At 43.2% G+C, this 27,506-nt stretch overlaps 1 protein-coding gene across 5 annotated transcripts in view; it reads left to right on the forward strand.

Annotated features, from left to right (window-relative positions):
- The window catches only part of mllt10 (MLLT10 histone lysine methyltransferase DOT1L cofactor), a 42,122-nt gene extending 14,981 nt beyond the window's left edge, over positions 1-27,141 (forward strand). For 3 of the 5 annotated variants that reach the window (XM_076080231.1, XM_076080232.1, XM_076080235.1), the window contains 13 exons: positions 6,001-6,099; positions 6,422-6,758; positions 7,566-7,784; positions 8,034-8,528; positions 13,819-13,982; positions 17,460-17,577; positions 20,084-20,162; positions 21,347-21,540; positions 22,509-22,658; positions 23,021-23,076; positions 23,355-23,641; positions 24,254-24,341; positions 24,706-27,141. In XM_076080231.1, coding sequence (XP_075936346.1) covers positions 6,001-6,099; positions 6,422-6,758; positions 7,566-7,784; positions 8,034-8,528; positions 13,819-13,982; positions 17,460-17,577; positions 20,084-20,162; positions 21,347-21,540; positions 22,509-22,658; positions 23,021-23,076; positions 23,355-23,641; positions 24,254-24,341; positions 24,706-24,984 — 2,565 coding nt within the window. In that variant the 3' untranslated portion in view covers positions 24,985-27,141. Of the gene's footprint in view, positions 1-2; positions 954-6,000; positions 6,100-6,421; positions 6,759-7,565; positions 7,785-8,033; positions 8,529-13,818; positions 13,983-17,459; positions 17,578-20,083; positions 20,163-21,346; positions 21,541-22,508; positions 22,659-23,020; positions 23,077-23,354; positions 23,642-24,253; positions 24,342-24,705 lie in introns of those variants that run through there. The other 2 variants (XM_076080233.1, XM_076080234.1) reach the window with 2 other exon arrangements.
- Positions 27,142-27,506: the final 365 nt, after the last annotated feature.

Consider the following 27,506-nt stretch of genomic DNA (forward strand, 5'->3'; position numbering starts at 1 on the left):
CCGAAAAAAAGGTGCAGAGAAAATACAGTTTGCTTGATACACTGGTACGAGTTTTTTAAACTTGTCCTGTGAGGTTGAATGATAATTGAGTGTTTTTCAGTCGGATCAATAATTGATGAACTCTTGCATACAGTATGTCAGTTTGTAAACCCAGATTGAGACCCTTTTTAAAGGGAAGAGTTTGCCATATGACTCAGACAATGAGCTGTGTGTGAGGCCAGAAGAGGAGGATTTATCCCATGGTGCACCATGTTGCCCCGGAGAGTCCATTTTACATGAAATGCCAGAAGAAGCAGTGTCTGGTCATAGATCTGTACTTTTGAATAGACTGGGTAAACGCATGCCTTGATCTATGCCTGGAGGTAATTTGGCTGTAATTTGAGGATGTGGTTCTTCATCACCATGGCAACCGGTACTACGAGCGAGAAACAATCCGAGTTGGACTGGGATCGATAAACAAGACCCCCCCCCCTCGGAAAATGTCCCACGATGCCTCTTCAGATCTGAGTTTTGGCAAAGGAGGAACGATAAAACACAGCTCGTGGTTGTGTGGGTCTTCACTGCTGCCCCCAATCCTGATCGTTTATTCTAATGTGTGTTCATGAAGGTTATTCAACACTGAAATGGTTACATTTGGTCAATGAAAGTTGAAGAAAGGAATGGCCTTTTATACAGTGGTGTATTTTGTTTTTTCTTTTATAACCACCACTTTTGTGCACAATGCTTTTTGACTGTTTTTCAGTTTTGAGTTCAATCAGCCTTTTTTAGTTTATTTATTTTTTAAATATATATCATAGAGTTCTTTTTTTAGACTCTTCTTTGGACCTAATCCAGTAACTTGGAGTTCCTCTTTGCCTTTTTAGCGAAGGAGCAGGGGCCGTGGTCGTGTGTCTCAAAGCTTAAGTGACTCTTCCTCTCAATGTATGGAGAGACCCCCAGACATGGACAAGAAGGTATGACGGCCCTCAGATCTCACCCTCTCTATGCCTCAAAACAATGGAACATGCTCCCACTGTGGAGGGACAGGCACATACCGCAGTAAGAGCATTAATACCTTTCAGTGCTTCTAATAATGGCTCCGTAACGAGCATTTCTGGAGATGATCTTTGAATATATTATCAGAACATTTATTTTTATTTATGACAAGCGGAGTGTCGGAAGGCATGTTATTTGAGTTAACGAGGGAAATGGAGAAAAGAGGCGTGTGGTTTTGATTAACTAATGTAGTAATATGTTTAGGGCTCTCTATGCAGGGTAGATGTACTGTATATTTAACCAAAACCCCAACAAATGTCTACCCTGGGTGTTGAAAATCACTTTTACGTCAGTTGATTTGAGAAAACTGATATTGAAATGTTTCGAAACGCACGAATGGCCTTGAAAGTAATTAATTTGGTATCTTTATTAAAATTTGTAATTAATATTTTCCCGAGAACAAAAAAAACTATGCTATAGATGTTATTGATTCGAGCTTACCATCTTGAGTGTAAAAATGTGTCGCGCGTAAAAACGCATCAACGTGTCCTTCAGTTTAACTTAAGGCCTTTTAAAAATCACACACGTGCTTTAATTTGATTTCCAAGTGAGTGCTGGAATTGTATTTCACAGAGCCAGCAGCAGTTGCATTTGGATTGGCTTTTAGCTGCTAGTCTGACTGCAGCCCACCTACACCCACCAGCGATGGCAGCCTCTAATGAATGCTGCATTAGCGTGACTTAATCAGTCACAGCTGTTAGCAGAACATGTAATCACGGGCTGAGAAGAATCGGAATTTACAGAAGGTGTCAAGTCATCTGTTCCACAATTTATTTATTTTTTTACCAATCCCCTGTCCAACAGAGGACGGGGTTGAGCTGAATTTTCTCAAACTGAATCCTACTCAAAAAGCACCATGATGATTGATTGATACTCCATCAGTATTAGATTTGAATAGGTAGGTGGACATATTCAACCCAGTATAGCACAATATAATGTACATGACTGTCCCTTCACAGTTAAGCTGGTTAAGAGAGTTCTCTGTTCAGTGTCATTGATTCCCTCCACCCAACTCTCCAACAATGTGCCCTGCTTTGGACGGCACTTTGAAAATACACCTATCCTTGCTCCCTTCTTGAGAAGCAATCACTGGGAAGAGTTTACAGGATCCAAATATTGAAAGTTGGTGTCGATGTGTCGAGTTTACCCAATTCAATTCAGAAAGGGGACGCTTCAAATCTGCATTAGGAAGAATTTGCCTGTATCGACAATGTAAACCAGCAGTGAAACATCACAAATAAAAGTATTACAAGTGGCGGCAGCAACCTTCTAATTCAAAATTCTGCTCTGCAAGCATATTAGCCTCCTGTGTTGTATGTCTTACTGCAACAATTCTTTGGTCAAATCTGTTTACACCACAGTCGTAGAACAACTGATACAGAGGGCAGATACCAGAGATAATGGACCAAAGATGGACATTTGACATGGCTGCATGAAGCTAATTTAGCTCGTCTACATCAGCACAGTTTTTATTATTATAAGTTATAAGTTTTTCTGAATATGCACCATGGTGTTTTGTTAGCTTGGTGTTTTCAGATGAGGAAGGAATGGATGCAAATTGAAAGTGTCTCTTGGGCCTGCAGTCAGCTCCGCTCTAGAATCAGAGGAAGTCAGCTCCTCAACCAAGCTTGTTTTTCTCATGTTTTAACAAACAATTGTTCCATTTCCACCGAATGAGATGCTCATGCTCTGAGGAGAGTTTGCATTTATTTATAACCCTGGGTTTATGCAGACAGCTCCGTACAGATTTTGTTTATGATGCTGATCCAAATAGACTTTGATGCTTTGAGTTCCCCTTTCCATCTTTTTCGAGTTGTCCTTAATTGTTTTTGGTAGAAATGCATGAAACAAGACAATAGATGTTTCATTGTGTTCATTCATAAAGTAATTAGTGGGATCCAAATTGAACATTTAGCATGTTGTGTGACGTTTTATCTGGCTACTTAGTCATTGTGTCAGACAATAACAGCGTGTGTGTGTGTCTTTGTGTGTGTGTGTGTCTTTGTGTATGTGTGTGCGTGCGTGAGGATTTGTCCACATATTATCCTGCCCCTCAGCCCTGGTTTTTGTTATTACTGCCTTATTTGCAGTAGTATCTCACTTCTCTCTCACTTACACACACACACATGCATACTCTCCATCCACATTCCAGGGTCAGAGATCAGCAGGCTCGGTTGTGTGTGTGTGTGTGTGTGCGTGTGTCGACACATCCACTCATACATTTGTTATGTGCTCTGGATGTATACCCACCTCATGTTAGACCCTGCAGTCAAACTACAGCAGGGGCTAAAAGATCCCCACACTGGCCACTTAGAAAAGGCCTGCAGGAAATACACACACACACACACACACACACACACACACACACACAATGGCTGGTCAGAAATCCTGCAGGAAACTGCACAGGGGAATTCCTGCTAAGCCTGGGCGGATTATTTTACCCCTTACTTCCTGTTCCTCCGTTTCCCCTCGTCTTCCCTCGCCTTACCTCAGCCCTCCTCCTCTCTGTGTCTGCAGCCTCTCATCTTCCTCCTGAGGCCATTGTGTTAACTTGTGAAGCATTTAAGATGCATATTACATCAAAATAAAAAGGCTATACTTTTGCATTCATTAAGTAGTTCGTTTTATTATATTATTATTAATAATAATAATTATAATTAGATATAGTATATTTATTATTTTAAGTCATTTATCAAGCATAAAAGCAAAAATCATGGTCTGCTTTCAGTCTCTAAAATGTGAGGATTTGATGACAATAGGACTGTTGGTCAAAACAATCAACTTGCATCTGTGAGTTATTTATGGCCGTTGTTCACTATCATATTTTTGAGAAAATGATCGATCAATAGATGGTTAAAGCCCTAATTTATTGCATTTAGTTTTAGTGACCAAAAGCAAAACTGTAGATGCTTATGTTTACCAGACACTAAAGAAATTTCCAGGCACGTATATATTTTTTCCGAAAAGTAAAAAGACCTTTTATAAGGAATAGTGTTTGCCTCCTTAGAAGTGAGCGTCCCAGTTTAGAATCCCACGACCAGCGTTCGACATAGACGAAGAGGATTTCAGCCCACCGTGATATTGCTCGTTGCTCGTTGCTCGTGGGGTGTGTTGATAAATAGACGTGGCCCTCATTCTCTGCCACCGCTCATATTTACCCCACACGGCCTCAAAGACCACTCGGACATGTCAAATGATCGGGCTGCTAATGGTCAGCGACAGAGAAAGAGGGGAAAGGACACGCTGAAAGGCTTTGTCTCTGCCTGTATAATCAATTGACCTGATTGATAAGGGTGTGTCAGGGTTACATTGTGTGTGTGTTATGTTTCCCACGCCCAGTGCTTCGGGTCCGTGTGTGTGTGTGTGTGTGTGTGTGTGTGTGTGTGTTATCCGACCCTCTCAGCTCAGCCTCTGTCCATCAACACCTACCTCTGGAATGTTAATGAAAAACAACAAGAGAATCCCAAAGAATTTACCTCCTCATGTCTCTCTCTCACTCTCCTTTTTCACCAGTATCATCTCTCATTTTTTGTTGCCATTAGATGCTGTTTAAGACGCCACCCGTGGCTGTTGGAAATGCGATTTTTGCATCAGTTTTCTGACGTTTTACAGACTTAACAGTTACTTGATTAGTTGAAAATAATCGCCAGGGGTGAAAAGAAACAAACAGCGGACTTACCAGTAGTGCAAACTGATGCTGTGATGCCAAACATCATTTAGACTCTCAGAAATCAGTTTTATATTTTAGTGGGCATCCGAATGTTTACAAAAAAAACGCAAAATATGTCAGCTTTTTTTTTGGGCGGGGGGGGCGGAAAATGTGTAGAAAATTAAGCACAACAATTTGTTAGAGTGGTGCAACCACAAAACAACATGCAGTCAATGTTAATGCGCAGCTTCAAAGGAAAACTAACTGTTACAGAACACTATGTGCATGATACTGTAAGAAGATTTCAACAACTTTAAAGCTACTTTAAATTAAACACGAAGGGAAGAGTTCCAGGTTATACTGACACAAAGAGAACGCAACATTTGTGTAACCGCAGAGTCTTAGCATTGGGTTAGATTACAGTTGTTAACTGCTACACATAGAGGAAGTCTGGCTTAACTGCCACCAGCCTTCATGCATCCTGGGAGGGGGGGAATGGGGGAGGGGCTTTTTCTGGTGTTTTAGAGTTGTCGTGACACTGAGCATCACAAGCATGTCGAGTCTCAGGATCGCTGCATAAATTCAACCGCCTATCTTCGAGAGTGTGTCTGTGTGTGTGTGTGTGCGTGTGCGTGTGATTGTGATTATACGTGCACCTGTCTGCCTCTATGCCTGTGCGGAGAGGTGTCGGGGGGTGCGCACGCGAGGTGTAAATGCACTGGCACCCAGTCGCCACCTCAGGGGTGCGAGAGGAGGAGGAGGGTGGCGGCGGCGGCGTGCGTGTGATAGCAAAGGGTGTAAATTGAGCCGTGATGGTCCAAGGAGGAGGATATGATTGGATGAAACGATGAGACCTTGTGAGCAGCAAGAGGCACTTAGACACACTCTGCTCTAAACTGCAGCGCGCTGAATTCCTGTTCCTCCTGCCCATTCTTTATCACTCTTCCATCACTCTCTTTGTGTTTGTAGATCTCTTAGCTTTCATCTCAGACTGAGCCTTTGAAATATAATGCTCCTCTCTTTCTATCGGCCAAACACACACACACACACACACACACACACACACACACTTCCTCTTTTGTGCTTATATCCTGAGCTTATCCTAATAACCCATTCCCACTGACGGCTATTATCTGGTGTGTCTCTGTAGTCGGTGTTTTCCCAACGTTCCTCAAAATGCAGAGGGCTATGAAATAAGGGTTGTAGGAGGTCTGTTTTTCTCTCTGTGTCTCTATCTTTATTTCTCTCCTCTTTGTATCATGTCTTAAGCAGCTTCACTCATCTGTGTCTCCTCTTTTTCTATTCTCCATGCTCAGAAACACAAGGAGCGGGAAAGGCACAAACCCAAACACAAGAAGATCTCCATGGACATGTCGCCCTCCCTCGTCCTTCCTAATATCTTGGTCCCGGACAAGGTGAGGGCACTCCTCCACTCCTCACTCCTTTTTGTTTTGGTGAATTTTGACTGAGCTAGTTAAATATTACAGCAGGGATGGGTGGCTTTTTTTCCCTCCACCTTGATTTACCTTTGTTGCTCTTCTTCTGTATCGCTTACATATCCTGTCCTCCCGCTGACCTTTCTCCCATTTTTGGTCCTCCCTCTCTAAACGGGCATTGTTTTGATAACTTTCTCTTTCCTTGTTTCCGCTGCTTCTCATGGTTCCTGTCCTCCCTTGCCTTTCAACCATCATTTTTTCTTTATTTCTCCCTCCCTTTTTCCCCATCTTCCTCCTCCAGACCTACATCAGCGGCAGCTCAGGGGTGGGAGCCGCCTCTCTGCCGGCGTCCTCGCAGAAGCGCCTGGACGACAGCGCGGCCCGCTTCACTACCGCGAACTTTCAAGAAGTGTCGTCCACTCTCTCCGGGGGCGGCTCCAAAGATGGCTTGGCCGCGGACGCCGGGAAGGCGGCGTCCGAGGCGAAGAACAAGAAGAACAGCGGCGCGAGTCATGCGGTGGGACAGAGGGGGGGCCGCAAGTCTCTCACCTCCTCGGGGAAACCCCTCCCTTCTGCCGTGGTCACCATGGCAACCTCCTCCACATCTGCCTCCTCCTCCACTGGGCCTTTCCACCAAGGTGAATTAATGGCTGCAAACAGTCCTGTATGTTAATTTCCCCCACAACTGGGAATTTATAAATTCCCAGTTTATTTATAAAAATGGAAACGCGATGACAAATCATCTGGTGTTGCTGCCCTGCCCACCCACCAAAGAACTGAAAGTGCAGCACAGTTGTAATCATTGCAATGCTATTAAAATAAGAGTGTGATTCATGTGTTGTGTGTGTGTGTGTGTGTGTGTGTGTGTGTGTGTGTCATTGGCTGGATTTTGGCCAGACACCAGACCTTTTTGTGTGGCCGTGATAACAGTGTTTCGTCTCGACTGGCCTCTGGCTCCTGTAATCGGGGGCCCTGTCTGGGAAAATGCACAGAAAACGCACCGAGAGAAGGAACATGTGGGGAGGTCAGGACCTGAAAGGAGTCAGAGCTCACACTGAGCTCCTGTGTTTTGTACTATCAGAACCTTGAAGCCCTTGTCAGGCGTGTGTATTTGTTTGTGTGTGTCTTGTAGAGAAACGGCGTGTGTGTGTGTGTGTGTGTGTTTTGAGTATCCATTCATTTGTGTGCTCTCAAGGCACTTCCTCTGGTACAAGGGAGGACGACATGACGAGGGAGGGCTGACTGCAGAGCAGATAGAGAGCGCGAGAGCCGATAAAATGCTTATTTTGGTTTGTGTTGTTTCTGCTCCTCCCATGATGATGGAAAGGAGTCGTATGAAAACTTTTCCAGCTGTAATGTCTCCTCGTTTCTCTCCTGCTTCTTGTCATTTCCTTTCCAGCTCCACTTCTGTCCGTCTCCCCTTCATTGTTTTTCTTTTCTTCCAGGCCTCCTGTTGACCAGTGCCAGCAAGACGCCCTCTGTCCCTTCCTCCTCAGACTTCCTAAGTTTCTCCGATCCATCGTTGCGTCCGGGGGGTGGGACTACCTTCTCCTCCCCGCCGTCTTTCAGCAGCTGCCTCGTGAAGCCGAGCTCGGAGGGCGGCGCCTCAGAGGGAACGACGACACTCTTCGGCTCTCTGATGTCCGCCACTACGGCTTCTGCAGGTACCAGACGTTTATTTACGTCAATGGTCACACGGGTTTAGTTCAAATGTATTCATGTTATTAGGTCACGCGCTCCATTAGTTGTCGGTGTAGTAATCGATGGTTGCAGCCATAATAATAAACTGATGACACAGGTTTTGCTTCCCTCTTGAAGTAGATTCTTTCCCGACCAACAATCCACAACGGAACACAAAGAGGCCGCAGGCTTTATACTTTTGCATATTCAGTTCTGCTTTCCTGTCATTTCAGTGGGCGGGAAGCTGTATGAGAATTCCCACAGTCACACGGCCAGCGAGACGACAAGCCTCGGTGGGTCCGCCGGCTACAAGCGGCCCCAACCCGCCAGCTCAGTGCCGGGGATCGGAGGAGCGGCGGCAGGAGGAGGGGACGACGCTGTGAAGAAGAAAAAGAAGGGCAACTGGCGAAACAGATTTGGACCTTGCTTCACCACAGATGTGAAACCTTCTGAGCCAGCCCCCTCCCTGACGCTCCCCACCTCCTCCACGGCCAACACCTCCTCCTCCTCCTCATCATCCACCACCGCCCCCCCATCCTCCTCTTCATCGTCAACGCTCACAGGCCGGCCGGGCTTGGTGTCCAGCAGTGGGTTAGGAGTGGGGGTGGGAGGAGGAGGAGGAGGAGGAGAGAGGGGGCAGGGGGTCATGGGTGTCAGCGGTGGGATACAGAACCTAAGGAATGGGAGTCTGCAGAGCAGCAGCAGCAGCTCCACAACCGCTGGGCCAGGTGAGGAAACAGTTAACACACAAAACACAACGTTTAACAACAATAATGAGAGTTTTTGAAAGCTCACAGATCTCTAGCTGAGAAATACTCTCTCAGATCCATCTGTCAGTGGCAGCTGCATGTAGGGAATCATCTTCACGGTTTTGCTTTAGCTAAACAAATGGCCAGAAATCATGAAATTGTTTTTGGCAGCTTAAATAAGGAAACGGGGTTTAATTCAAGTTCCGCGAGCCAATTACGTCCTGTTAGGGGAAAAAGAAGAAGTTGTGGCCCATTGAGTTCTCCATAGCATCATCACAATGAATACAGGGGATGTGGCTGGTGTGTGGCATTGCTGTAGCAGTTGTTGTTCTCCAGCTCCTGACTTGCGGATCTTTCTCCTCACTCACCACTAAACGCTGACATGTTGACCAGAAGATGTTTGTGCATCGCGTCAGTATTAACATTTCCTGCCTCAAACGGGAAGGATTTGACACACCTTTGTTATTGGTTCCTTGTGTGTGTGTGTGTGTGTGGAAGTCAGAGTGCGGGTCTCTGTGCTGTTTGCTCACACACGTGGAAGTGGTCTGTATGTTTCTTTCATCGTGTTCTGTTGCTTGGCAACTGTCTTTATGCTTTGGAGTTCCCCTCTGCTGATGGAAATGGCTCAGCACAGCTCAGCCCACATCTCCCCTTTCTTCCAGAATTGCCACTCTTTTGTTTCTCTCTCTGCTGCCTCTCAGCTGCTGTCTATTACCTGCTCATTCCTCAAATCCTCGTCTCACCTGTTGATGCTTTGCACGGTGGAAGGTGTTTGTGCGTTTGCATAGTGCCCAAGTCGACTTATATATATATTGTGTATACGCGCATGTGTACATGCTTAATAGATGCTCTAATCAGGCCAATAGCCATCATTAATCAGCTGATCTAATACTAATCACCAATGTGTTCCTGTTCTTTAACATATTTACCAAAGAGACCTGTTTCTTTGTCTGTTACTGAGCCTGTTTTTATTTTAGCTGATTCCTTATACACTATTTTTCAGTGGCGCTACTATCTTTAAAGGGATTTATTTCATGTTGGTAAATTGTTTGTCCTCAACCTTTAAAACCTATAATAAATATAAACGCACCCATAGAATACATTAATCAGTAGTAATGGTGTTGTTTTTCCTCATAGCAGTGTAGGACCTGAAGTATGAACTGATTGTATGCTGATTGTGACCTAAACATTTGTTGCTTGGTATATTAAACCAAAGCAATAAAAAAGTAATGTTATAGTCTTTGTCTGCTTGGAAGAGATTAAGTTATTGTTTAGTGCCATCAGACCTTTACGCCAGCCATTTTATAAATTCATCAATATCCCCAATTCAATGCGGTTAATTGTGAATTGACATCAAATGTATTAAAGGGCAATATATATATATATGTGTCAGGCATTTACTGTGAGGTTACATGTTATTAAACATGTAAATGTAGCAATTTGACATGAGGCCGTCTCACACGTTGAAATTATTGTATTATTGCAAAACCTCAAATTAATTGTTCCTAATAGCATAAGCGAAAGTCATGTCGATCCATAAATATTGATATTCGGAGGTGTGTTTAGTGGATGTTTTATACGCATAGCTTTGAGCACGAGTTGCTGAGTCAAACGTGAGGACCAATGCTGTTCGCGTTAATATACTTATTGGCAGCGTTGGTGGTTAAGGATCATTTAGTTTGTGATTCCGCCTTCAGCTCTGTTTTTGCTGCTTGTGCTTTTCCCCTACAGCAGTGGCGGCATTTCTGACCACATCTGGTGGTCATGTATGGCTGTGCATCGTGTGTGTGTGTGTGTGTGTGTGTGTGTGTGTGTGTGTGTGTGAGAACCGTGTTTTCTTCTTCCTACTGTAAATATTTAGCTGAGGGTTAATGCAGGGCAGTAATGGGGAGGTTCTTAGCATTTACCCCCCCCCCCCCCCCCCCCCTCCATCCTGTCTGCTGACTCCACCGTGCTGATGGATAGATAGTTAGCCTGATAGATATGTGTTGAGGGTGGGAGAGGCTGGGGGTTAGATTTTGGTTAGGTTAATGTTTGACGGCAGGGGGGGGTCACTGATGGGACGGACGAGCTGGTGGAGCGCGGTGGGTTTGCTGTGTGGGGGAGGAAAGATGTTGGATGGACATGAATGTGTGTGTGTGTGTGTGTGTGTGTGTGTGTGTGTGTGGGGGGGGGGGGGGGGGGCAAAGAATAATAAGAGAGACGAGAGAGCATAAGATGCTTATTGCGGTTTATTTTTGTATTTATTTGCTCATTTTTATTATGTTTTTAATGTTTATTTTTTTGTCAAAGATGTCTTCGGCTTTATGTTTTTTTTCCTCATCCATCCCAGTGAAATCATAATTATCAGCAGCTTGGTCTCGCTGCAACACATGTGAGGGGAGGTTGTGAAAACCAGCAGAATATTTAGTGAACAGGATTTTTTTTGAATGCCAAATTAAAATATCAAACCCATAAATTTCTTTATGAGAAGGAATTATTTGGAGATTGGATAAATGACATTTTCAAAATGTTCTGGTTTTGTTTTTTTTTGCAATTTTTTGTTTACACATTTTTTTGTGGCAAAATAGTTTTGATAAGTATATTTAACAAGTGTGAGCACTGTGGTGGATTGACCTTAAAAATACATGTTTTCACCCAAAACAAAGACTGTTAAACACTCGACACTTAAGAAAAACAAGACACACACACACACACACACACACACACATTGCGCAGAAACCCTCAAAAACACATCTGATGAATTTTAGAAAAACAGTTTTAAAGAGGCAGCTCTTTCATGTACATAAGAATATGCGTGTTCCTCCTTAATAAACTACACCGAGTTAGTATATGGTAAAAATATTTCCTGTTGAGGTCACAGTAGTTCAGTTTGAATCCTTACTGCTCATAATGGGAGAAACTATTAAATGTGGTTGTTTGCACAAAATGTATGTGGATTTGCCACCAACTGATAAAACCTTATCATTTAGTGGCAAATCCACATACATTTTGTGATGCATGCATATAGACAAGCACACACACACACACACACACACACACACACACACTTGCATTGACTGCAATGTGGCTCTGCTCCCTCTACACATTGCTGTGATGTTTGAATACATTTCTGGTTATCTTTGGTGGTAGAAAATTCTCAGAATAATAAATCTTTCTGTTGCCATGAAGGTATTCAGTGTTTGTCTCCACGTTCCATTTTTAAACATGATTAAATGGCTGTCTGCCGGTTTTAAAAAAAACACGCCCCAGCTTTAGCATCGCACTGCTACAAAGATGGACATGTTGCTCTAAAACAGAGTTCTGAGCGACTTGTAAATCCCAACACTCATTTCAGCTGTGACGTCATCCACTTGGCTTTTAGATCGGTGTTAACCCTGCCTAAATATCGTAACATCGTAATAATAATAGACATAGATTTCCTGTGGAGATTATACCAGCTTGAACTAATCAAGGTGGATATTTTTGAAGGTGACAAATGTACTGAGCAGGAAGGGAAAAGGAAGGAGGCAGTTGTGCTTCGGGGGGTCTTCATTTTATCGGTCACACAGATAGGGTATGCGCTTTTCAAGCTCAGACTCGTGTATTAATGTTAAGAGGTGTTTTGTTATCTCGGGGGAAGTTTTAATTCCCATCAAAAGCAGTAATCAAATGATAATCAATTTAAATAACAATCTCTGTCATATTTGAAAATGTTCTCACCAGTGTAAAAAGCAATTAATGACAATATACACTTCCGCAATAGAAGTTTCTCAGCGACTATAATATATATTTTCAGTTTAATTTGTTTTGTTTTATTTCCAAGGGTTGTAGATATTTATTTTGGTGGAGCCTGTCATTCTGCTTTTCAGCTACAACCTCAGACTCAGTTGGAGCAAAATGATTTTCACGTGAAAGTGACAAAATTAAAAAGAAATGAGTGATTACAATTTACATTCATGAAGTATAACCAATTTGCATAATTGTTTAGAAATGGCATTAACGTTTTAACTTCAACTGTCATTTCCCGGGTGCTTGAAAAAAACAGATAAGAAAATAACTTTCTGTTTAGTTCAAGTCAATTCATTTTAATTCAAACAGTCCTTGCGGCGCATACAGCGTGTGTGATTTACAAATGGCGTTCAGTTGTTGCGACATATTGAATAACTTCTATATTCGCACATCATCAAATCAATATGAATTAATATTAACCTTTATTTATTTTTTACTGCCGCTGTTTTTGCACCATCTCTTTGTGTGCAGCTCAGTTCATCAATGGCACGAGCTAAACTCTGACAAACTGTTGGTTTGGCCTCTAATCCAGCTGCTAGGAATCCTGCAGGAGCTCGTGCCCCCTGAGTCACGGCTGCCCTGCTTCGGGTATCAATTTTTCTGGTGCATATTACAAAGCGTTATAAATAGTATGTAGGCCCATCCAGTGTTCCTATATCTCTCTCTCTCTCTCTCTCTCTCGCTCTCCCTCTCTCTCCCTCCACCCCTCCCCTCCTGGCACAAAGATCTCTTGTTCCCAAAGTGAATGTGTGCTGCCCTGAGCCATTCAGGCTTTTGTGGGGCTGAGGGGCCCTGTCCCCCCCCCCTTCCCTCCCTTCTCTCCTCTGCTGGGGTCAAAGGGGGCAGGGGCCGGGCTTATCCCTGGTTAGTGGGCGAGCACAGGGGTGTGTGAGGGGGAGGGAGAGCAAAGAGATAAGAGAATGTGTATGGGTGTGTGAAAATGGAGCAAAATGTTTAGAATATAATATTCAGGATTTTTAATAAAATGTGTTTTATCTGAATTTGTACAAATAATACATATGGAGAGAAGGTGATTAATGTTCCTCCTGTCTTTATTTGTAAAAGCTTAACGTGACTGATTTGAGTGGTGTGTATTTATGTACGCTTGAACTTGAGTTTATCATAATTGATGGAGTTTTAACAGTCATAAACCAAATTATCTGACCCCATACTCGGGAAAGCCCACATACTTGATTATGCATTGGTTAAAGTCAGCAGATCTGTACTTTAAAACAAATATGATTTAAGATGTTTCCTTATCTCAGTAAATGATTCATCCTCTAACACAGTCATTTATCTCTTTCTAGCCAGCAGGCACAACATCAGCACCCGAAAACTGAAAAAGCTAAATTGAAATCCGCCATCATTGTTTTTATTGTTTACACCAGTGCTTTTCATACTGTAATACATAGTTTCCAAATCATTTATGGTATTATTTATATATAGCATTCGATGACGATAACACTGTTGATGTCTGTTGTCTCTGATTCCTCCACAGGTGTTTTCTCCGGGGCCGATGGGTCATCGACGGGGACGGGAGTCGTCGCCGTTGGCGGAGCGGGCTCTGAGTTGTCACAGCAACAGCAGCAGCCCACACCTTCACTAGCCCCTCCCTCTCCGTTCACTGCCACCGCACCCCTAGCCAGCACTGCCTCGACACACGTGAGTCCAAACACTTAAACTGTGTTAAACAACTCTCAATGCCCTCCGCACACTCGCATACATGAAAATACATGCTCATTAAACACACCACTCTTTCTGTCTTTCTTTCTTTCACACACACACACACGCACACATAAACAAACAAATAAACCAAAGCACACTAATTAAATGTCTTTCGCACCAAATCTCTCAGCGCTATTATTAATCCGCTGCATGTTAATTGTGTGTGAATTGTTTGTGTGTCCTGGCCTTGTATGGATTGTGTTTTATTCTCAGCGAGTTATTTAGCAGCTGATTTTATACGGTGGACCTGTAGAAGGTCTTACAACTTTATTCAAAGCACACAAAAAAATATATCTTTTTATCTTTTGTCTCTAAACATTTTATTGAAACGTCTGTGATTCTCCTGCCTGATTCAATTAAAAACATTAATTAAATTAATATTAAACATTCCCCTGCTTAAGTGTTACTTCAACCTTGGATGTTGAAGTAACACTTAAGCAGGTTTATCCTGATCAAAATAAATTATGCTGATTTTCAGAACGAAGGATGCAACTGTTTTGCTTTTCCTCAAAGTGTTGTTGTTTTTTTGTGTGTGTGTCCCATTGGCTTAAATACGCTGATATGCAAAAGTGAGGGCATAGACTCTAATTCAATCAGCACAACCCCCTCCAGTAATCGCTGTCCCATCTCCCAAAAAGAAAAAGGAAACTCATCTTCAATCACTGACCCCAGTGTCCATCCTTTCAAAACCTCCCCAAAGACCATGCTCTGTCTCTGTCCACCCAACTCCATTTTTCTCCTGTGTCCACTTACCACCTCTCTTTCTTCCTTCCTTCTTTTCTCTCTCTCTCTCTTTCACACACACTTTCTCGCACCCGCGACCTTCCTCCTCTCTGTCCCCATCCATTTCTCTTTTTCTCCCTCCGTTGTCCTGTGATGTAATGACATCTGACAAGCACCACAGTAGGGATGGAGGGAGGGATCGGGGCAAGTGTGTGTGTGTGTGTGTGTGGTGGTGGTGGTGGTGGGGGGTGTTGCACTCATGCCTTGAATTGGCTGGCCTGGCCTTCATCTTGCCCCGCTCCTCTCTGTGCGGCACATATTATAGAGGACGAGAGGCCCAGGGAAGCACAGGATATCACTCCTGTTTGCAGCATGTATAGTTGAGTTTGGACTGTAGCTGTGTTTGTTTGTGTGTATGTGAGAGTGTGAGAGAGAAATAGACAGAAAGAGAGCAGCCAGAGGGAGGAAGACTTTAACAGAGAGAGAAATATTTGTTTTTCTTCCTGTCGCTGCTTTAATTGTGATGCACACATCTGAGACGCACACACCTTCCGAATCAAGTCTTCAGAATTTACGCAACTAGAAGGACGACAACAGGCCTCCTTCAGTGTGTGTGTGTGTGTGTGTGTGTGATTGACGGAGACCATTTGCTATTTTCAGTCGGCTAGCAGACTCTCGGCCTACTGTTATTGGCTATCAGCCCAGGACAGAGAAAGGGAGTGCGAGAGAGACTTTGAATGAAAAATGAATGAAAATGAAAAATGAATGTTGATGGGAAAAGGGGGCCGGATTATGGCAGCGAAGGGAGGGGGAGGAGGGGAGTGGAAGAAAGGACGGAGGGTACAGGTTCTTTCTTTGATTTTAACATTTAACAGCGATGGGAATTTCCAGGATGTTTTCCAAATTTGTATTATTTTAGACATGCCACTTCCATGAATTTGTAATAGGAGATGATGGCATTCAGCAAATGGATCGGAATTACTTTACATTCAATAGATACGACGCAAAAGCAGGCAAAGCTTCACAAATGCAGGATTTGGATGTGCACACTGAAGCTTTGTTTTTTTATACATTTTGATGTTTAGGTTAGTGATTTTTCAGTTTTCTGCTCATTTGCAAAAACTCTTTTTCTTGGTTTTTGGTGCTGATCAGAACTCTATTTGCTCAAACCACAGAACGTGTAGGAAACCAGACTATTTAAGCTCTTAAACTATGTCCCATCAATTCATTATAAATTGTGTTTCAACACAAAATAATAACTTTTTCTTCAGTCACAAAAAAATAATTTCATTCTGCTTTTTTGCTTGACATAAAAATGACTGAGCTCCTGGAACTACCAAACAAATTCTGGGAGAGTAACTAACCAGTGACTGAAAAAGTTTTTTAGTTTTGTCCTTTACTTTGGTTGTAGCTTTTTAACAGTCAGCCATTTTGTTCTTTTAGATAACCTGATTCCCTTCCTGATGCTCCACCCTCTCTCTCTTCCGTCTTACCCCACCCGTCACTCCACGGCCCTTATTTGGGAAATGCCTTAATTGGATTAAACTCTCTGCATCAGAAACACTTTGTCAGCGTACTGTCGGGGTGTCGAGGCACTCTGAGCCCCGTATGCATGTGTGTTGGAAACAGAATAATGAGCCGTGGATCCATAATATATCCATGTTGTTTTTTTTTTGGTGGTGATGTCAAATCCACATTCAGATCAAATGTTGTTGTTTTTTCTCCATTCAAATAAGCTTCAATGGCATGAAATGATGTGTAGATGCTTTGTGACAAAGCGGACTCAATAGTGAATATCAGAGAATTTAAATTGTCAAACCATTGATTCATCAGATTGACTCTCAGGTTTAGATTCAGGCTCATTAAATGTGTAAAAACGTACTTGTCAGACCTCCCCAAAGATGTAATACAAATATAGACTCGTGGCTCATCGGTACTGTAGAATACACACCAAAGAAACACCTGTTACTATGCAACATGAGATTTAAATATCACTTTACTAAAACAAACTCCCCACTCTTCAGAGATGATATTGCTTTATTTTTTAAATAAATACAGAGTGCTAAAACAATGGACATAAAGACAGCAGAAAATGAATCATCACCACTTTAGATAATCAACTAATCATTTGGGTAATTTTCAAGCATTAACACCAAAACTCTGGTCTCAGCCTGTCATCTGTTTCTATCATTATCAATTTTGTATTAATTTGTGCAGCGTTGAGCCCTGGAAATTTGTACTTTTTTTGTGACATTCTATACATTTAACTATAATTGATAAATCAAGAAAATAAATCCATAATTTATATATGAATCATTAAAATAAGAATTCATCAAAGTAATCACAAATTGTAGCTCTACAATTATTTTTAATTCAATGACAATTTATTTTAACTGCGTATGAATATTTCCACTATTTTATTAAAGCAGTTTAACCCTTGAGGCATTGCTTGATGTTCATTTCTCAAGGTTTAAAAAGTTCTTGATAGCCACGCAGTTAAGGCGCATAGCATGTAACCTTATTGTGTGGGGACACTCCTCCCTTGTTTCCTGTCCATCTCTAAATTATCAATTGTTTAATAATTGCACAAAAAAAAAAAAAATCTCTAAAAGACTGCCTGTTATGCAACTTAGAAATACAATTTCAACCCCAGTGAAACGTTGCTTCTTGTGGCTTATTCTCTGTCTGCAGGTGAGCGGTCTGCCAGGGTCGGTCTTCAACCTCGCTCCCTCCCACATGTTTGGCAACAGGCTGAATCCCAACTCGGCCATGGCAGCGCTCATCGCCCAGTCCGAGGCCTCACCAGCAGGTACGGCAACATACCTAATGTTGTGTGTGTGCGTGCATGTGTGTCAGAGAGAGATAATGGATAGGTCACGCCCCCTTGGTCCCACAGAGAGGTCAAGGGTCAGCACTCGTGATATTTTCAAGCTCCTCCCACTCAGCTCCAGTTACACGCCGAGATTGTTCCCCCTCTCTCACCCGTCCTCTCTGTCAAACTAACAAATACAGCACATGGGCTCACACACACACACACACACACATACATATATATATATATGTATGTGTAACATCGAACTCCGCTCTAAGCTGTGGCCAGTGTAAAAGAGGAGGATTGTGCTGATGTAGCGGTGTGACGGAGGAGTGGAGAGAGCCGGTAGCTGCCTTCAGGAGCTCCCGTGGTAGAAAATAGATGGTTTGTTGTCTGCCCAGTGCAGAAGAGCTGATGAAGGAGTAAGACGTGGTTTTAGTAATCAGAGTAGCCACTTCCTGATACGAGACATCTGGTTGAATAGAGAGAAGAGAAGAAAGAGTAAAGAGAGGAGGAGAGAGTTAAGAAAGAGGAGGATGAAGGTAGGTAGTTCCTGCTGCCGGTCAGCAGTCATCAGAGCCAGATCCACCCTGACCTGCAGGTCAACTCACTAATCAGGCTGAATGACAGGGGGCCACAGGGCTGCGTGCACGTGAGTGTGTGATTGTGATTGTGTGTGTGTGTGTGTGTGTGTGTGTGTGCGCAACAGATGGAGACTAGGCAGGTTCTGTGTGTCTACACAAGCAAGCTTTGTGTAATTCCTGAAAAAAAAATATTTTTACACCTCAGAAACAACACAAATATTAGATTTTACACCCGATACATGTTGTATTTAGTTTAATTCGATAAAAAGTAGAATTTTAGATTTGTGTTAGCGTTTATCTGTGAATCTGCCAATTGCATCCCCAGATTCCAGGGTGACCTCTTTAAATGTCTTAAACAGTCTAAAAGCCAAAGATATTAACGCTTTTAAAGATATTTACTTTCATAATGCAACACGGGGATGCACAGCGAAATGTAGTCGAAGCCCATTTGCAACACAGGAAAAGCATGCCAAACAATTTACAGTGATTATATAACAGTAAAAAACATCAAACATTTCTCACATTTGAGATGCTGAAACCAGAGAATTATTTTTTGCATTTTTGCTTGAATATTGACAAATGATTGATTTATTATCCCAATGATTGACGAATAGATTAGTTGACTAATTTGATCTCTAATCATTAATGAAAATCATTGCTATACATCCCCTCTTTCCTTACCGTGAAGTTATGCACACAGTCGTGTACAGCGCGTGTGTGCAGCTACACAAGCGTGAAGTTGTGTTTGTGCACTAGTAAGGGTCATGTGAGCACAAACGTGCAAGGTGTGCGTGTGTTTGTATGCATGTAGCCTGTTTACTTTGGCAGCCGCTTTTCTTTGCTTTTGAGTGTCTGGAGGGAGGTGCCAGGACGGAGAGGGTTATGAGAGAAAGGACTCGAAAAAGGAGGCGAGCGAGGGACTAGAGTGGTGACCCGGCGAGGGTAAAAGCTGGGATTGACTGTCTTAAGTAGAGGGGAGTTTGTGCGAGTGTGTAAATGCAAAAGTGTGTGTTTGCGTGTGTGTGCATGTGTGATTCATTACTCTCACTGAGGAAAATGAAAAGAAGTGTCTGGCCAGGGGCCCAGAGGGAGGAGGTAGGGACTCTCACAGAAGGTAGAGGGAGAAGTGCACATGCAGTTTGAATGAAGGCGTGTGTGTGCGTTTGTGTGTGTGTGTGTGTGTGTGAAAGAGATGCAAAGGAAGAGAGACAAAGTTGTGGAGGTTGCAGAGCCACAAGTATTACAATTCGTCCACACTACGCCAACTAAATTTGATTATGCAAGTTTTTCTCTCTTTGTTTTGGCACTCAGCCGGCATTTTTCTCATCCAAAACATCTAGTCTCCAGCGCGGATAAGTCTGACAACTACCTCAATGAGTTTTTGGAAACTTATGTACTTGGTCAGGGGCTGAATTTGACCCTGACCAAATCAGTTAGACCTCTTATCAAAGTGTTACAGAGCTCCCACTGAAAGGAATCCAAAATGACATATTTGGGATTCGGGAGCGGTAGTGCTGTGTAAATGTACTGACAACACTAGTTCCAGATATAGAGCATATGGAAATTAATTGTATTAAACCACATGTTACAGCTGGAGGCATCTTCTCATAACATATACAGTACACAGCATAGAGGAGCAGGAGGGCACCAAACACTCGGCTGAGTTAACCAGGCTGTTGGTCTCACTCCTGGTGTTTAGTTGTGTCCGCACCAAAATAAAACAATGAAGAAGAGATTGAGCTGCTTTCTAATTGTTCAGGTGTTTAAGTGTGGACAGAGAACTTTACAAAAAGACCTGAAAATGTTATTATGGATGCAATTTGTTTTCACATATAAAGTGCTTTCAGCTTTAGCTTGCTTGTTGTGGGCTTGGTCTTAGATGTACGATTGATTTTTTGTGTGTGTGTGTGTGTGTGTAGATCAGGAGGTGGGAGACGGCAGCGGCGGCGTCGGAGCTCAGGGCTTCTCCATAAGAGCTTCTCCAAAGACCACCCCGCGGTGAGTACACACACACACACACACACAGATGCTCCCCCCCATCCCTCGCCATTTACATTCCTCACTGTCCCTCCCCTCCTTCACCCATCCCCCTCTCTGCTTTTCCCTCCGCTGGCCCCTCGTCTCCTCTCTCTTCCTCTCACTCCTCACACACACACATGCACAATCTCCCTTTCGCTCTCACCCCTACAGGCAATTCTCGCTCTCTCAGCCAACGATAACTTGTGTTTTTGAAGGGGGTAACCATCCTTCAACTCCAGTTAGATATTTTTTTTCGTTTCTTGCGTTTAATCACACATGGAGGGACAGTCTGATGATTTTCTGCATCTCCTTCATTTGGGAGTATTTCAATGGATCTCTCAGGATGGGAATATTGATGATACGAATCCATTTTTGCTTGTTTCTTTGTGGAATGGATAATTTCACTTGATGAGGTTGGTTCCAATCAGCATAATTTTGGTCATTTATTTCACTGCACCTGTAATATTTCACAGCTTGTATTTAGGAAACATAATCTATGTTTGTGGGAAAGGGTTGCATTTCATTTAAAAAGAAAATATTGTAAGAGAAGAATATGGTGTCAAGAGAAAATGACAGACTTTGAATACCTTAAGTAATATGTAGTTAAACAATTTAGTGTCGTAATCTGAAGATAGCTGACACATTTTATTTTGCATTCCACGTGGATGATACTGTGACATTTACACTCAAAATGTGAGTGTATTTAAGTTTGCGGTGTGATTCAACAGTTGAAAAATCTTGCCTTTACGTTCCGTTTTTGTCTCCCCCCCCCCCCCCAACATTAAGCTCCTCGTTTCCCTTCCACTCTCTCCTGCTGTCCCTCATTTCCCCTCGTTCACACTAAACAGATTGTCTCAGCACACACACAAAGATTTATCGCATCAAGACAGTCCACTTCCCTCTGTCTGTCTTTCTCTCTCGCATGTCCTCTTTCTTCGTCCCTCTCTCTCTCTCTCTCTCTCTGCCTCTCACACACAGACAGAAAGCCTGGCCCCTTTTCATTAGAGACCACTGTAACAACAAATTGATGTAGTTTTATAGCCAGCAGTGTCTATGTTTGTCTGACGTTTATGTTGGGTCGTTAATCTCCCCATTGACCTCTCTATCTCTCCCTTTCTATCCATGCTCTCTCTCTCCCTCTCTCTCTCTTTCCTGTCATTCAGCTCTCCCATTGGTGGCCTGCAGATCCGCTATGACTCCTCGGGGTCGTTGCCGGGGCCGGGGCTTGGGTTGCTAGGGGCGGGGGGAGGCGGCGGGGAGACGCTGCCCCCGGTGGCCACCAGCATCGAGCAGCTCCTGGAGAGGCAGTGGAACGAAGGGCAGAGCTTCCTGCTGCAGCAGGGAGCGCAGGGAGATGGTGAGAGCGCACACACACACACACACACACTAAAACACACCTGAACACACAGGGCTGGGTATCATTTGAGGTATTTTTATTGTAGTGTTGACTCTCTGCACCGATACCAAAGCAATACTATTTGAATATAATCCTTTGAGGAAAAACGGAAGAGAAAGTTCTCAACAAATCTGACAAGAGCCAGCTTTCGGTACTTGTTGCACATTTCTGTCCGGACCAGCAAAGTATTGAGGTCCGATACCCAGCCCCACAGCTAATCAATGTTTCCTCCTTCCCCACTTTGCTCCATTTATCTTGATCTATTACCCTTTTGCCTTCTCTGGCTCCCTCTTTTCAGTCACTTTCTCAGTTTATCTGTTATTGTCAATTACATCTTCCCAGCTGAACATCCCTTCAGGGATCCAAAAAGTGTTTAAAAAAAGGGAATGCGGCCTAGTTGTCGTCCTTCATCTGGACTTTAGGTTTAAGTTCCTGTGTGTGCAAATTGTCCACCTCCTCTCCCCACTCACTGAGTTGTCCTTGTCGCTGAGTCTGCACAGGCACCAGGGTCCCTGTTCTGTAGCTGATCTTGACCTCTGACCTCCCTGTGGAGTGCATCTGACCATCAGTTACTGGGTATTTTAAGTAGTGTGGAGGCTTAGCAGAGTTGCATGGTTTTGCCTTAAGGAAGCATCCGCCTTTCAGAAAGTCAGAGCATCTGTGTTCTTGCCTGTGGAAAAAGATCACCCCAATACAGCTTCTTCCCAAAAGTACAAAACATCACATCTGACATAAAGTTTGAAAAGCCTGCGACAGGATGACTTTAATTATTTCAAAGTTGAATATACATTTTCTCTCACCCACAGAGAGACGACAGTAAATCAGAGCAATGTGTTTTAGCTGGAAGCAGAAAGTGCTTCCCTCAAATATTCTAATCAATCAAATCAATCTATCGTGTCCCCCTTCATCTCTCTCTGCGTCTCTTTCAGTGCTGGGCATGTTGAAGTCCCTCCACCAGCTGCAGGAGGAGAACAGGAGGCTGGAGGAGCAGATTAAAACTCTGACCATGAAGAAAGAGAGACTGCAGCTTCTCAGCGCTCAGCTATCAGTGCCTTTCACCTCCAGCACGGCCTCCTCTGGTATACACACACACACACACACACACACACACACACACAGAGAGAGACACAGGGACACACAGACCGATACTAGAATTGAAACAGTTAGTCAGTTAATCCATTAGTTGATTGAGAGAATACAATCCTACATCTTTGATAACTAAGTGATCATTGCAGTTGTTTAATCACAAGGCACAATGGCAAATATTTTCTGGCTGCAGCTTCCCAAATGTGAAGATTTTTTGTGTTTTATATATGATTTAAATCAAATACTCTTCAAAATAAGACTTTTTATGACGTCACCCTGGGTGCCCAGCATTATTTTTCTGACCTTTTTTACAGACTTAATGGTGAAAACATAATCAGCCGAATTTGTGTTGCAGATATGAAAGGAGGCCATCTGGGAGCCACTGACTCATCGTTACCCGTGGCAGCTCAGGTAAGAACAAACACCCGGCAGTCAGTTTAAATCAGTTTGCATCAGCACAAAGTCGAGCACTACGATACAAGACAGAGCAGTGACACATCATTAATGTAATAACAGAATAATTAAGTAAGGTTCAGTAAAACCAGCATCAGACGTTCAAGTTTAGTTATGTGAGGTAATGTCATGCTTTTACACCTCATTACACGGTGAATTAGATGAACTACATTTGTGATTAATTCTATCATCGTTAATGGTGTTTCTCTCTCTCTCTTTCTCTCTCTCTCGCTCAGGATGGTGCTTCATGCGGTGGCCACAGCAGTAGTGGCTCCACCTCATCTCTCTCCACCCCTCCCTCCGTCTCCCAGAGCCCGCCGCAGCTGAACGGGCTCTCTGCCGTGGGATCAGCCCCAGCCCGGCTGGCGGGGCTGATGGGTGCTCTGGGCGCAGGCGGTGGGCTGGGCATGGCGGGAATCGTCGGCGCGCTGAACGGGGTGATCCAGACACCGGCGGGCACCGGCAGCCCCCACGCGCACACTACAGGAGCAGCTATGGGCATCACGTTGCCCGTTAATAATGGGTACGTCTGATGGCTGCTTCATTAACTGAATGACAGGAGCAAGTACAAAGTTATGCTCAATAATGCGAAATGGTGTGTCTGGCGACCGGAAACCATTTTTTTTTGGAGATTTCAGCCCCTTTGTCACCACATCTTGAAGTACTGAATACACCACAATCATTCCTAGTGTCAGGGAACATACGTGTAAGATGTTTGAATGTGAGCTTTATTGCGTCCTCTCCTTGTTTTTTCCTTTTGCTTGCGTGTTGGATTCTTGCAGCCCACCAACTAGTAAGAGCAGGTGAGACAGAAGTCGATTCAGCGTCACAACTACCTGCAGCGCTGTTTCCTTCCCCGAAGTCTGTCACAAGAGATTGTTGTGTCGCATGTTTTCTGTAGTTATGTGAATTCAAATATATATCATTTTCTTGCTTTTTTTGGCAACTGAAATTTACATTTAAGATTAATTTTATTTTTAAATAGTAATTCATGTAAAATGCTCCTTCAGTATCCAGTTCATGAGCTGTTGATATTTGTCATATGTATGTTGCATTCAGCAGCTCTGGTGATGTTTTGAAAGTGTGTGTTAAGATGTATTGTGTCTCACTGCGAGTTGTGTCTTTGCCTCTTCAGCGCTGCGCGGCTCGGCCTGCTCTCTGAGCAGCACAGACTCCTGCAGCAGCATCAGCTCCAGCAGCTGCTGTCCTCACAGCCTTCAGCGGTACACCACGCACACACACATGCACTGGCAGGCTTGCAACTATTCACTGCCATCACCACTATCGCACACAGTTAAACACACACAAAGACACTGAGCTACAATTTTCCTTTGGACAATGCCTAAATCACCGAGCTTATTAACTCTTCTTTTTTTCTTTATTCCCTCCACTGCTCACCCCACTTTCCTTTTCTATCTTGTCCTTCTTATCCAACTCTCATTTCCCTTTTTTGTCCAAAACTTTCACTTTATCCATATTTTTCTCCTGCATTTTCCTCTGGCTCTCTCCATTTCCTCCTTATTTCATCCTCTCTCCCCTCCTTCTCTTTTTGCTTCCTCTTCCTCTCTCTCCCTCTCTCCCCCCCAGGAGCAGCAGCAGGTGTTGCTCTACCAACTGATGCAGCAGCAGCAGGACCTCCAGCAGCTGCAATCCCTCTCCTCCTCTGCCCAGATTCCCTCCATCCCGCTCTCCTGCCCTCAGCTGCCCATCAGCAACCTGCTGCCCAGCGCCCAGGGCCAAGGCGCCATCACCGCCAACCCCTTCCTGGCAATGCAGCACGCACATGCTGACACACACGCCTCGGGGCCACAGAAGCCGCGGCTAGCCGAGAAGGCCGTGGGCGTCGCGGGGCAAGAGAAGACATGACGGCAGTTGCCCTTTATGTTTTGGTTATCAATGTTTTTGTTTTGTTTTTCTGAATAAATATGCAGAGTCTTCAGGAGATCGGCCTGTTGGTCAACTTTGTGGTTCAGTGATGAGAACCAGTCACCAGCTCACTGTAGTTGACCTTGTCAGGTTTATTTTGCTACTTTTTTCAGGTTACAGTCTTAACATTTTGTCTTCATTTGTACTATTTATGTCCATCCAATTTTAGATTTATTTTTTTAGATGCTTTAGTGCTGCTTCAGGTTCTTATTTTGTCATACTAATAATGATTTTCATTTGATATCACTGGTAGCAACTTAGCGTGTGAGTAAATAAGCACATGTTGTGTTTGATCTCTTCTCTCAACAGGAGAGTTGACAAACGGGTCAGCCTTTATCTTCAATGAGTTTCTCTTCATATTTTCTTCCATAATCTCATCATCCAGCTTCTTCACATTTCTTCTTTCTCTTTTTGCTGTGTTGTGGTTTTAGTTGTTTTTTTTTTTGGGTTTTTTTGCATCACTGCCTCTCTTTTCCTTTGTCTTCCTATTTTCTCTCTGCTTCTCCATCCTCCACACTAACAACCATCTTGGTCTGGTCTCTCTGCTGTCTCACTCTCTCAGGGGCCTCAGCTCACAAGCACAGAAATAAAAACATAAAAATAACAGAAATACATGTATGTAAAAAAGAAACTACAGTTCCCCACCACAGGACTTAACAGTAGCAGATGTATGTTTGACATCTGTCTCGCAGTGCTCGCGAGGGGAATATTGGGTGAGAGGCTTGTGAAAATATCCGACATGTTCTCGCCGTTGCCTCTGTCCTCTTTGTCTTTCACTGTTTGTGTAGATCCATTAACGTCAGTGAGCCAAGCCTCATACAGTCACCGCAGAAGCCTTGCTTTTGACTGTCTCTTCTCTGGGCCAGATACAGGCGGCTCACTCAGGGAAGTGAAATGTAAAAAGGAAGGAAAAAATAAATAATAATAGCAAGTTGAATGTTCAGAAGGATGCATTAATCCACACGGCACGGACTCACAAAGAGATATTATGCAGTTGGTTGTCAGCACGTGGAAGTCGTTACATTTCATCTTCCTGATTGAGCCCCCTGCTGCACCTACCTCTCCAGCAGGACCAGCCTATCAGGACCTAAACAGGCCAACAGCAGCGGCCGCTACAAACCCACAACCATGAGGACTGGCTGATCAGGGTCCAAACCAAAGTGCCTGAGGCCAAGGTGGGAAGGTGGGATTTGTTTCCGTTTACCTGTGTCCCGGTCACTCAGCCAGATTCCTCACAATGCTACTGGTAATGACGCTGCGTAGCTAAAGCAACAGATTACAAAAGGACTTGATGTAATGTCAGGCTGGACGTGCGGTCTCTCTCATAAAACCAGGAAATATTCTGCTGCATTCTCTAATATCGAAGCCAATTTTGTATTGTGCTTTTTATTTATTGGGAGTTTGTTCGTGTAATGGGCATACGATGATATATTTTAACAGCCTGCTGGTGTTGCAACTTAACATCATTTTGTACTACTGTGTAACGTTTTGATTGTTTTTTTTTTTTTTGTTTTTTTTTTCCTCAGTCAAATCTTGCTGTAAACCCGTTTAATGAATTCTATTCTGTGTTGTGTTTTGAAAGCTACTTGCTACTTGATTGGGGAGGGGGTGTGGTTGTATATAGCTGTAGGAGGGAGGACGTGTGTCACGGGGGAGTTCAGTGGCACAGTTTTTACCTCGTTAAGTGTACATAAACCTTTCTCATTGGCCGTTGGTGTACATTTGTGATTAGCTGTGCTGGTGTGAAGGAAAGCCAATGAAGCCTCAATTTGTGTGTGTGTGTGTGTGTGTGTGTGCGTGTGCGCGCGCGAGTGCGAGTGTGTGTGAATCTTTAGGACCAGACAAAAAAAAAACATGGTTGACCGTGACTGGACACAAAGTATTAATTTATTTTTATATGTGCAGGGACATTGTGTTTCTTTTTTAAGTTTTGCAGCATTTTCTTGATGAGAAGTCATTTTATACTCTGCACCGTGTTTTCATCTGTGCACACATTTGTTTGGATACATTTTGTACAAGTGGAAAATATTGGAAAGTGGGGGGGGTGTCTGACGTATTTCAAAACACCAAAATAAAGAAACACTATGGATAAAGTAACGGGAGCATTCTGTCTTTGTATCAAGGAGGTTATTAACAATATACATTAGACAGAGAATTGTTTTTCCATAAAATATAAAGGTTCTTTTTCAATTACATTTTTTTTTAAATTAAACCTGAATTAATACTAAATATGCTGACTCATTAGATAGTTTTTTTAATTTGTGATTCTCTATTTAATATATATATATATATATAGTTTTTTTTAAATTAAAAAAATATGCAAATAATTTATTTTCAAAACATGTTTATTGCTGACAGAAGGTTGGTGTGGATCTTCTTAGTTATAGTAGTAACACCATCCGTTTATTAATCTTGAAGGCATTGAATATACAGACATGCATATATGCACGGAACATTCATTT

This window comes from Anarhichas minor, unplaced genomic scaffold, assembly GCF_050575085.1.
Source record: "Anarhichas minor isolate MPS153535 unplaced genomic scaffold, ASM5057508v1 ptg000074l, whole genome shotgun sequence".
In the NCBI taxonomy this organism is placed as follows: domain Eukaryota; kingdom Metazoa; phylum Chordata; class Actinopteri; order Perciformes; family Anarhichadidae; genus Anarhichas; species Anarhichas minor.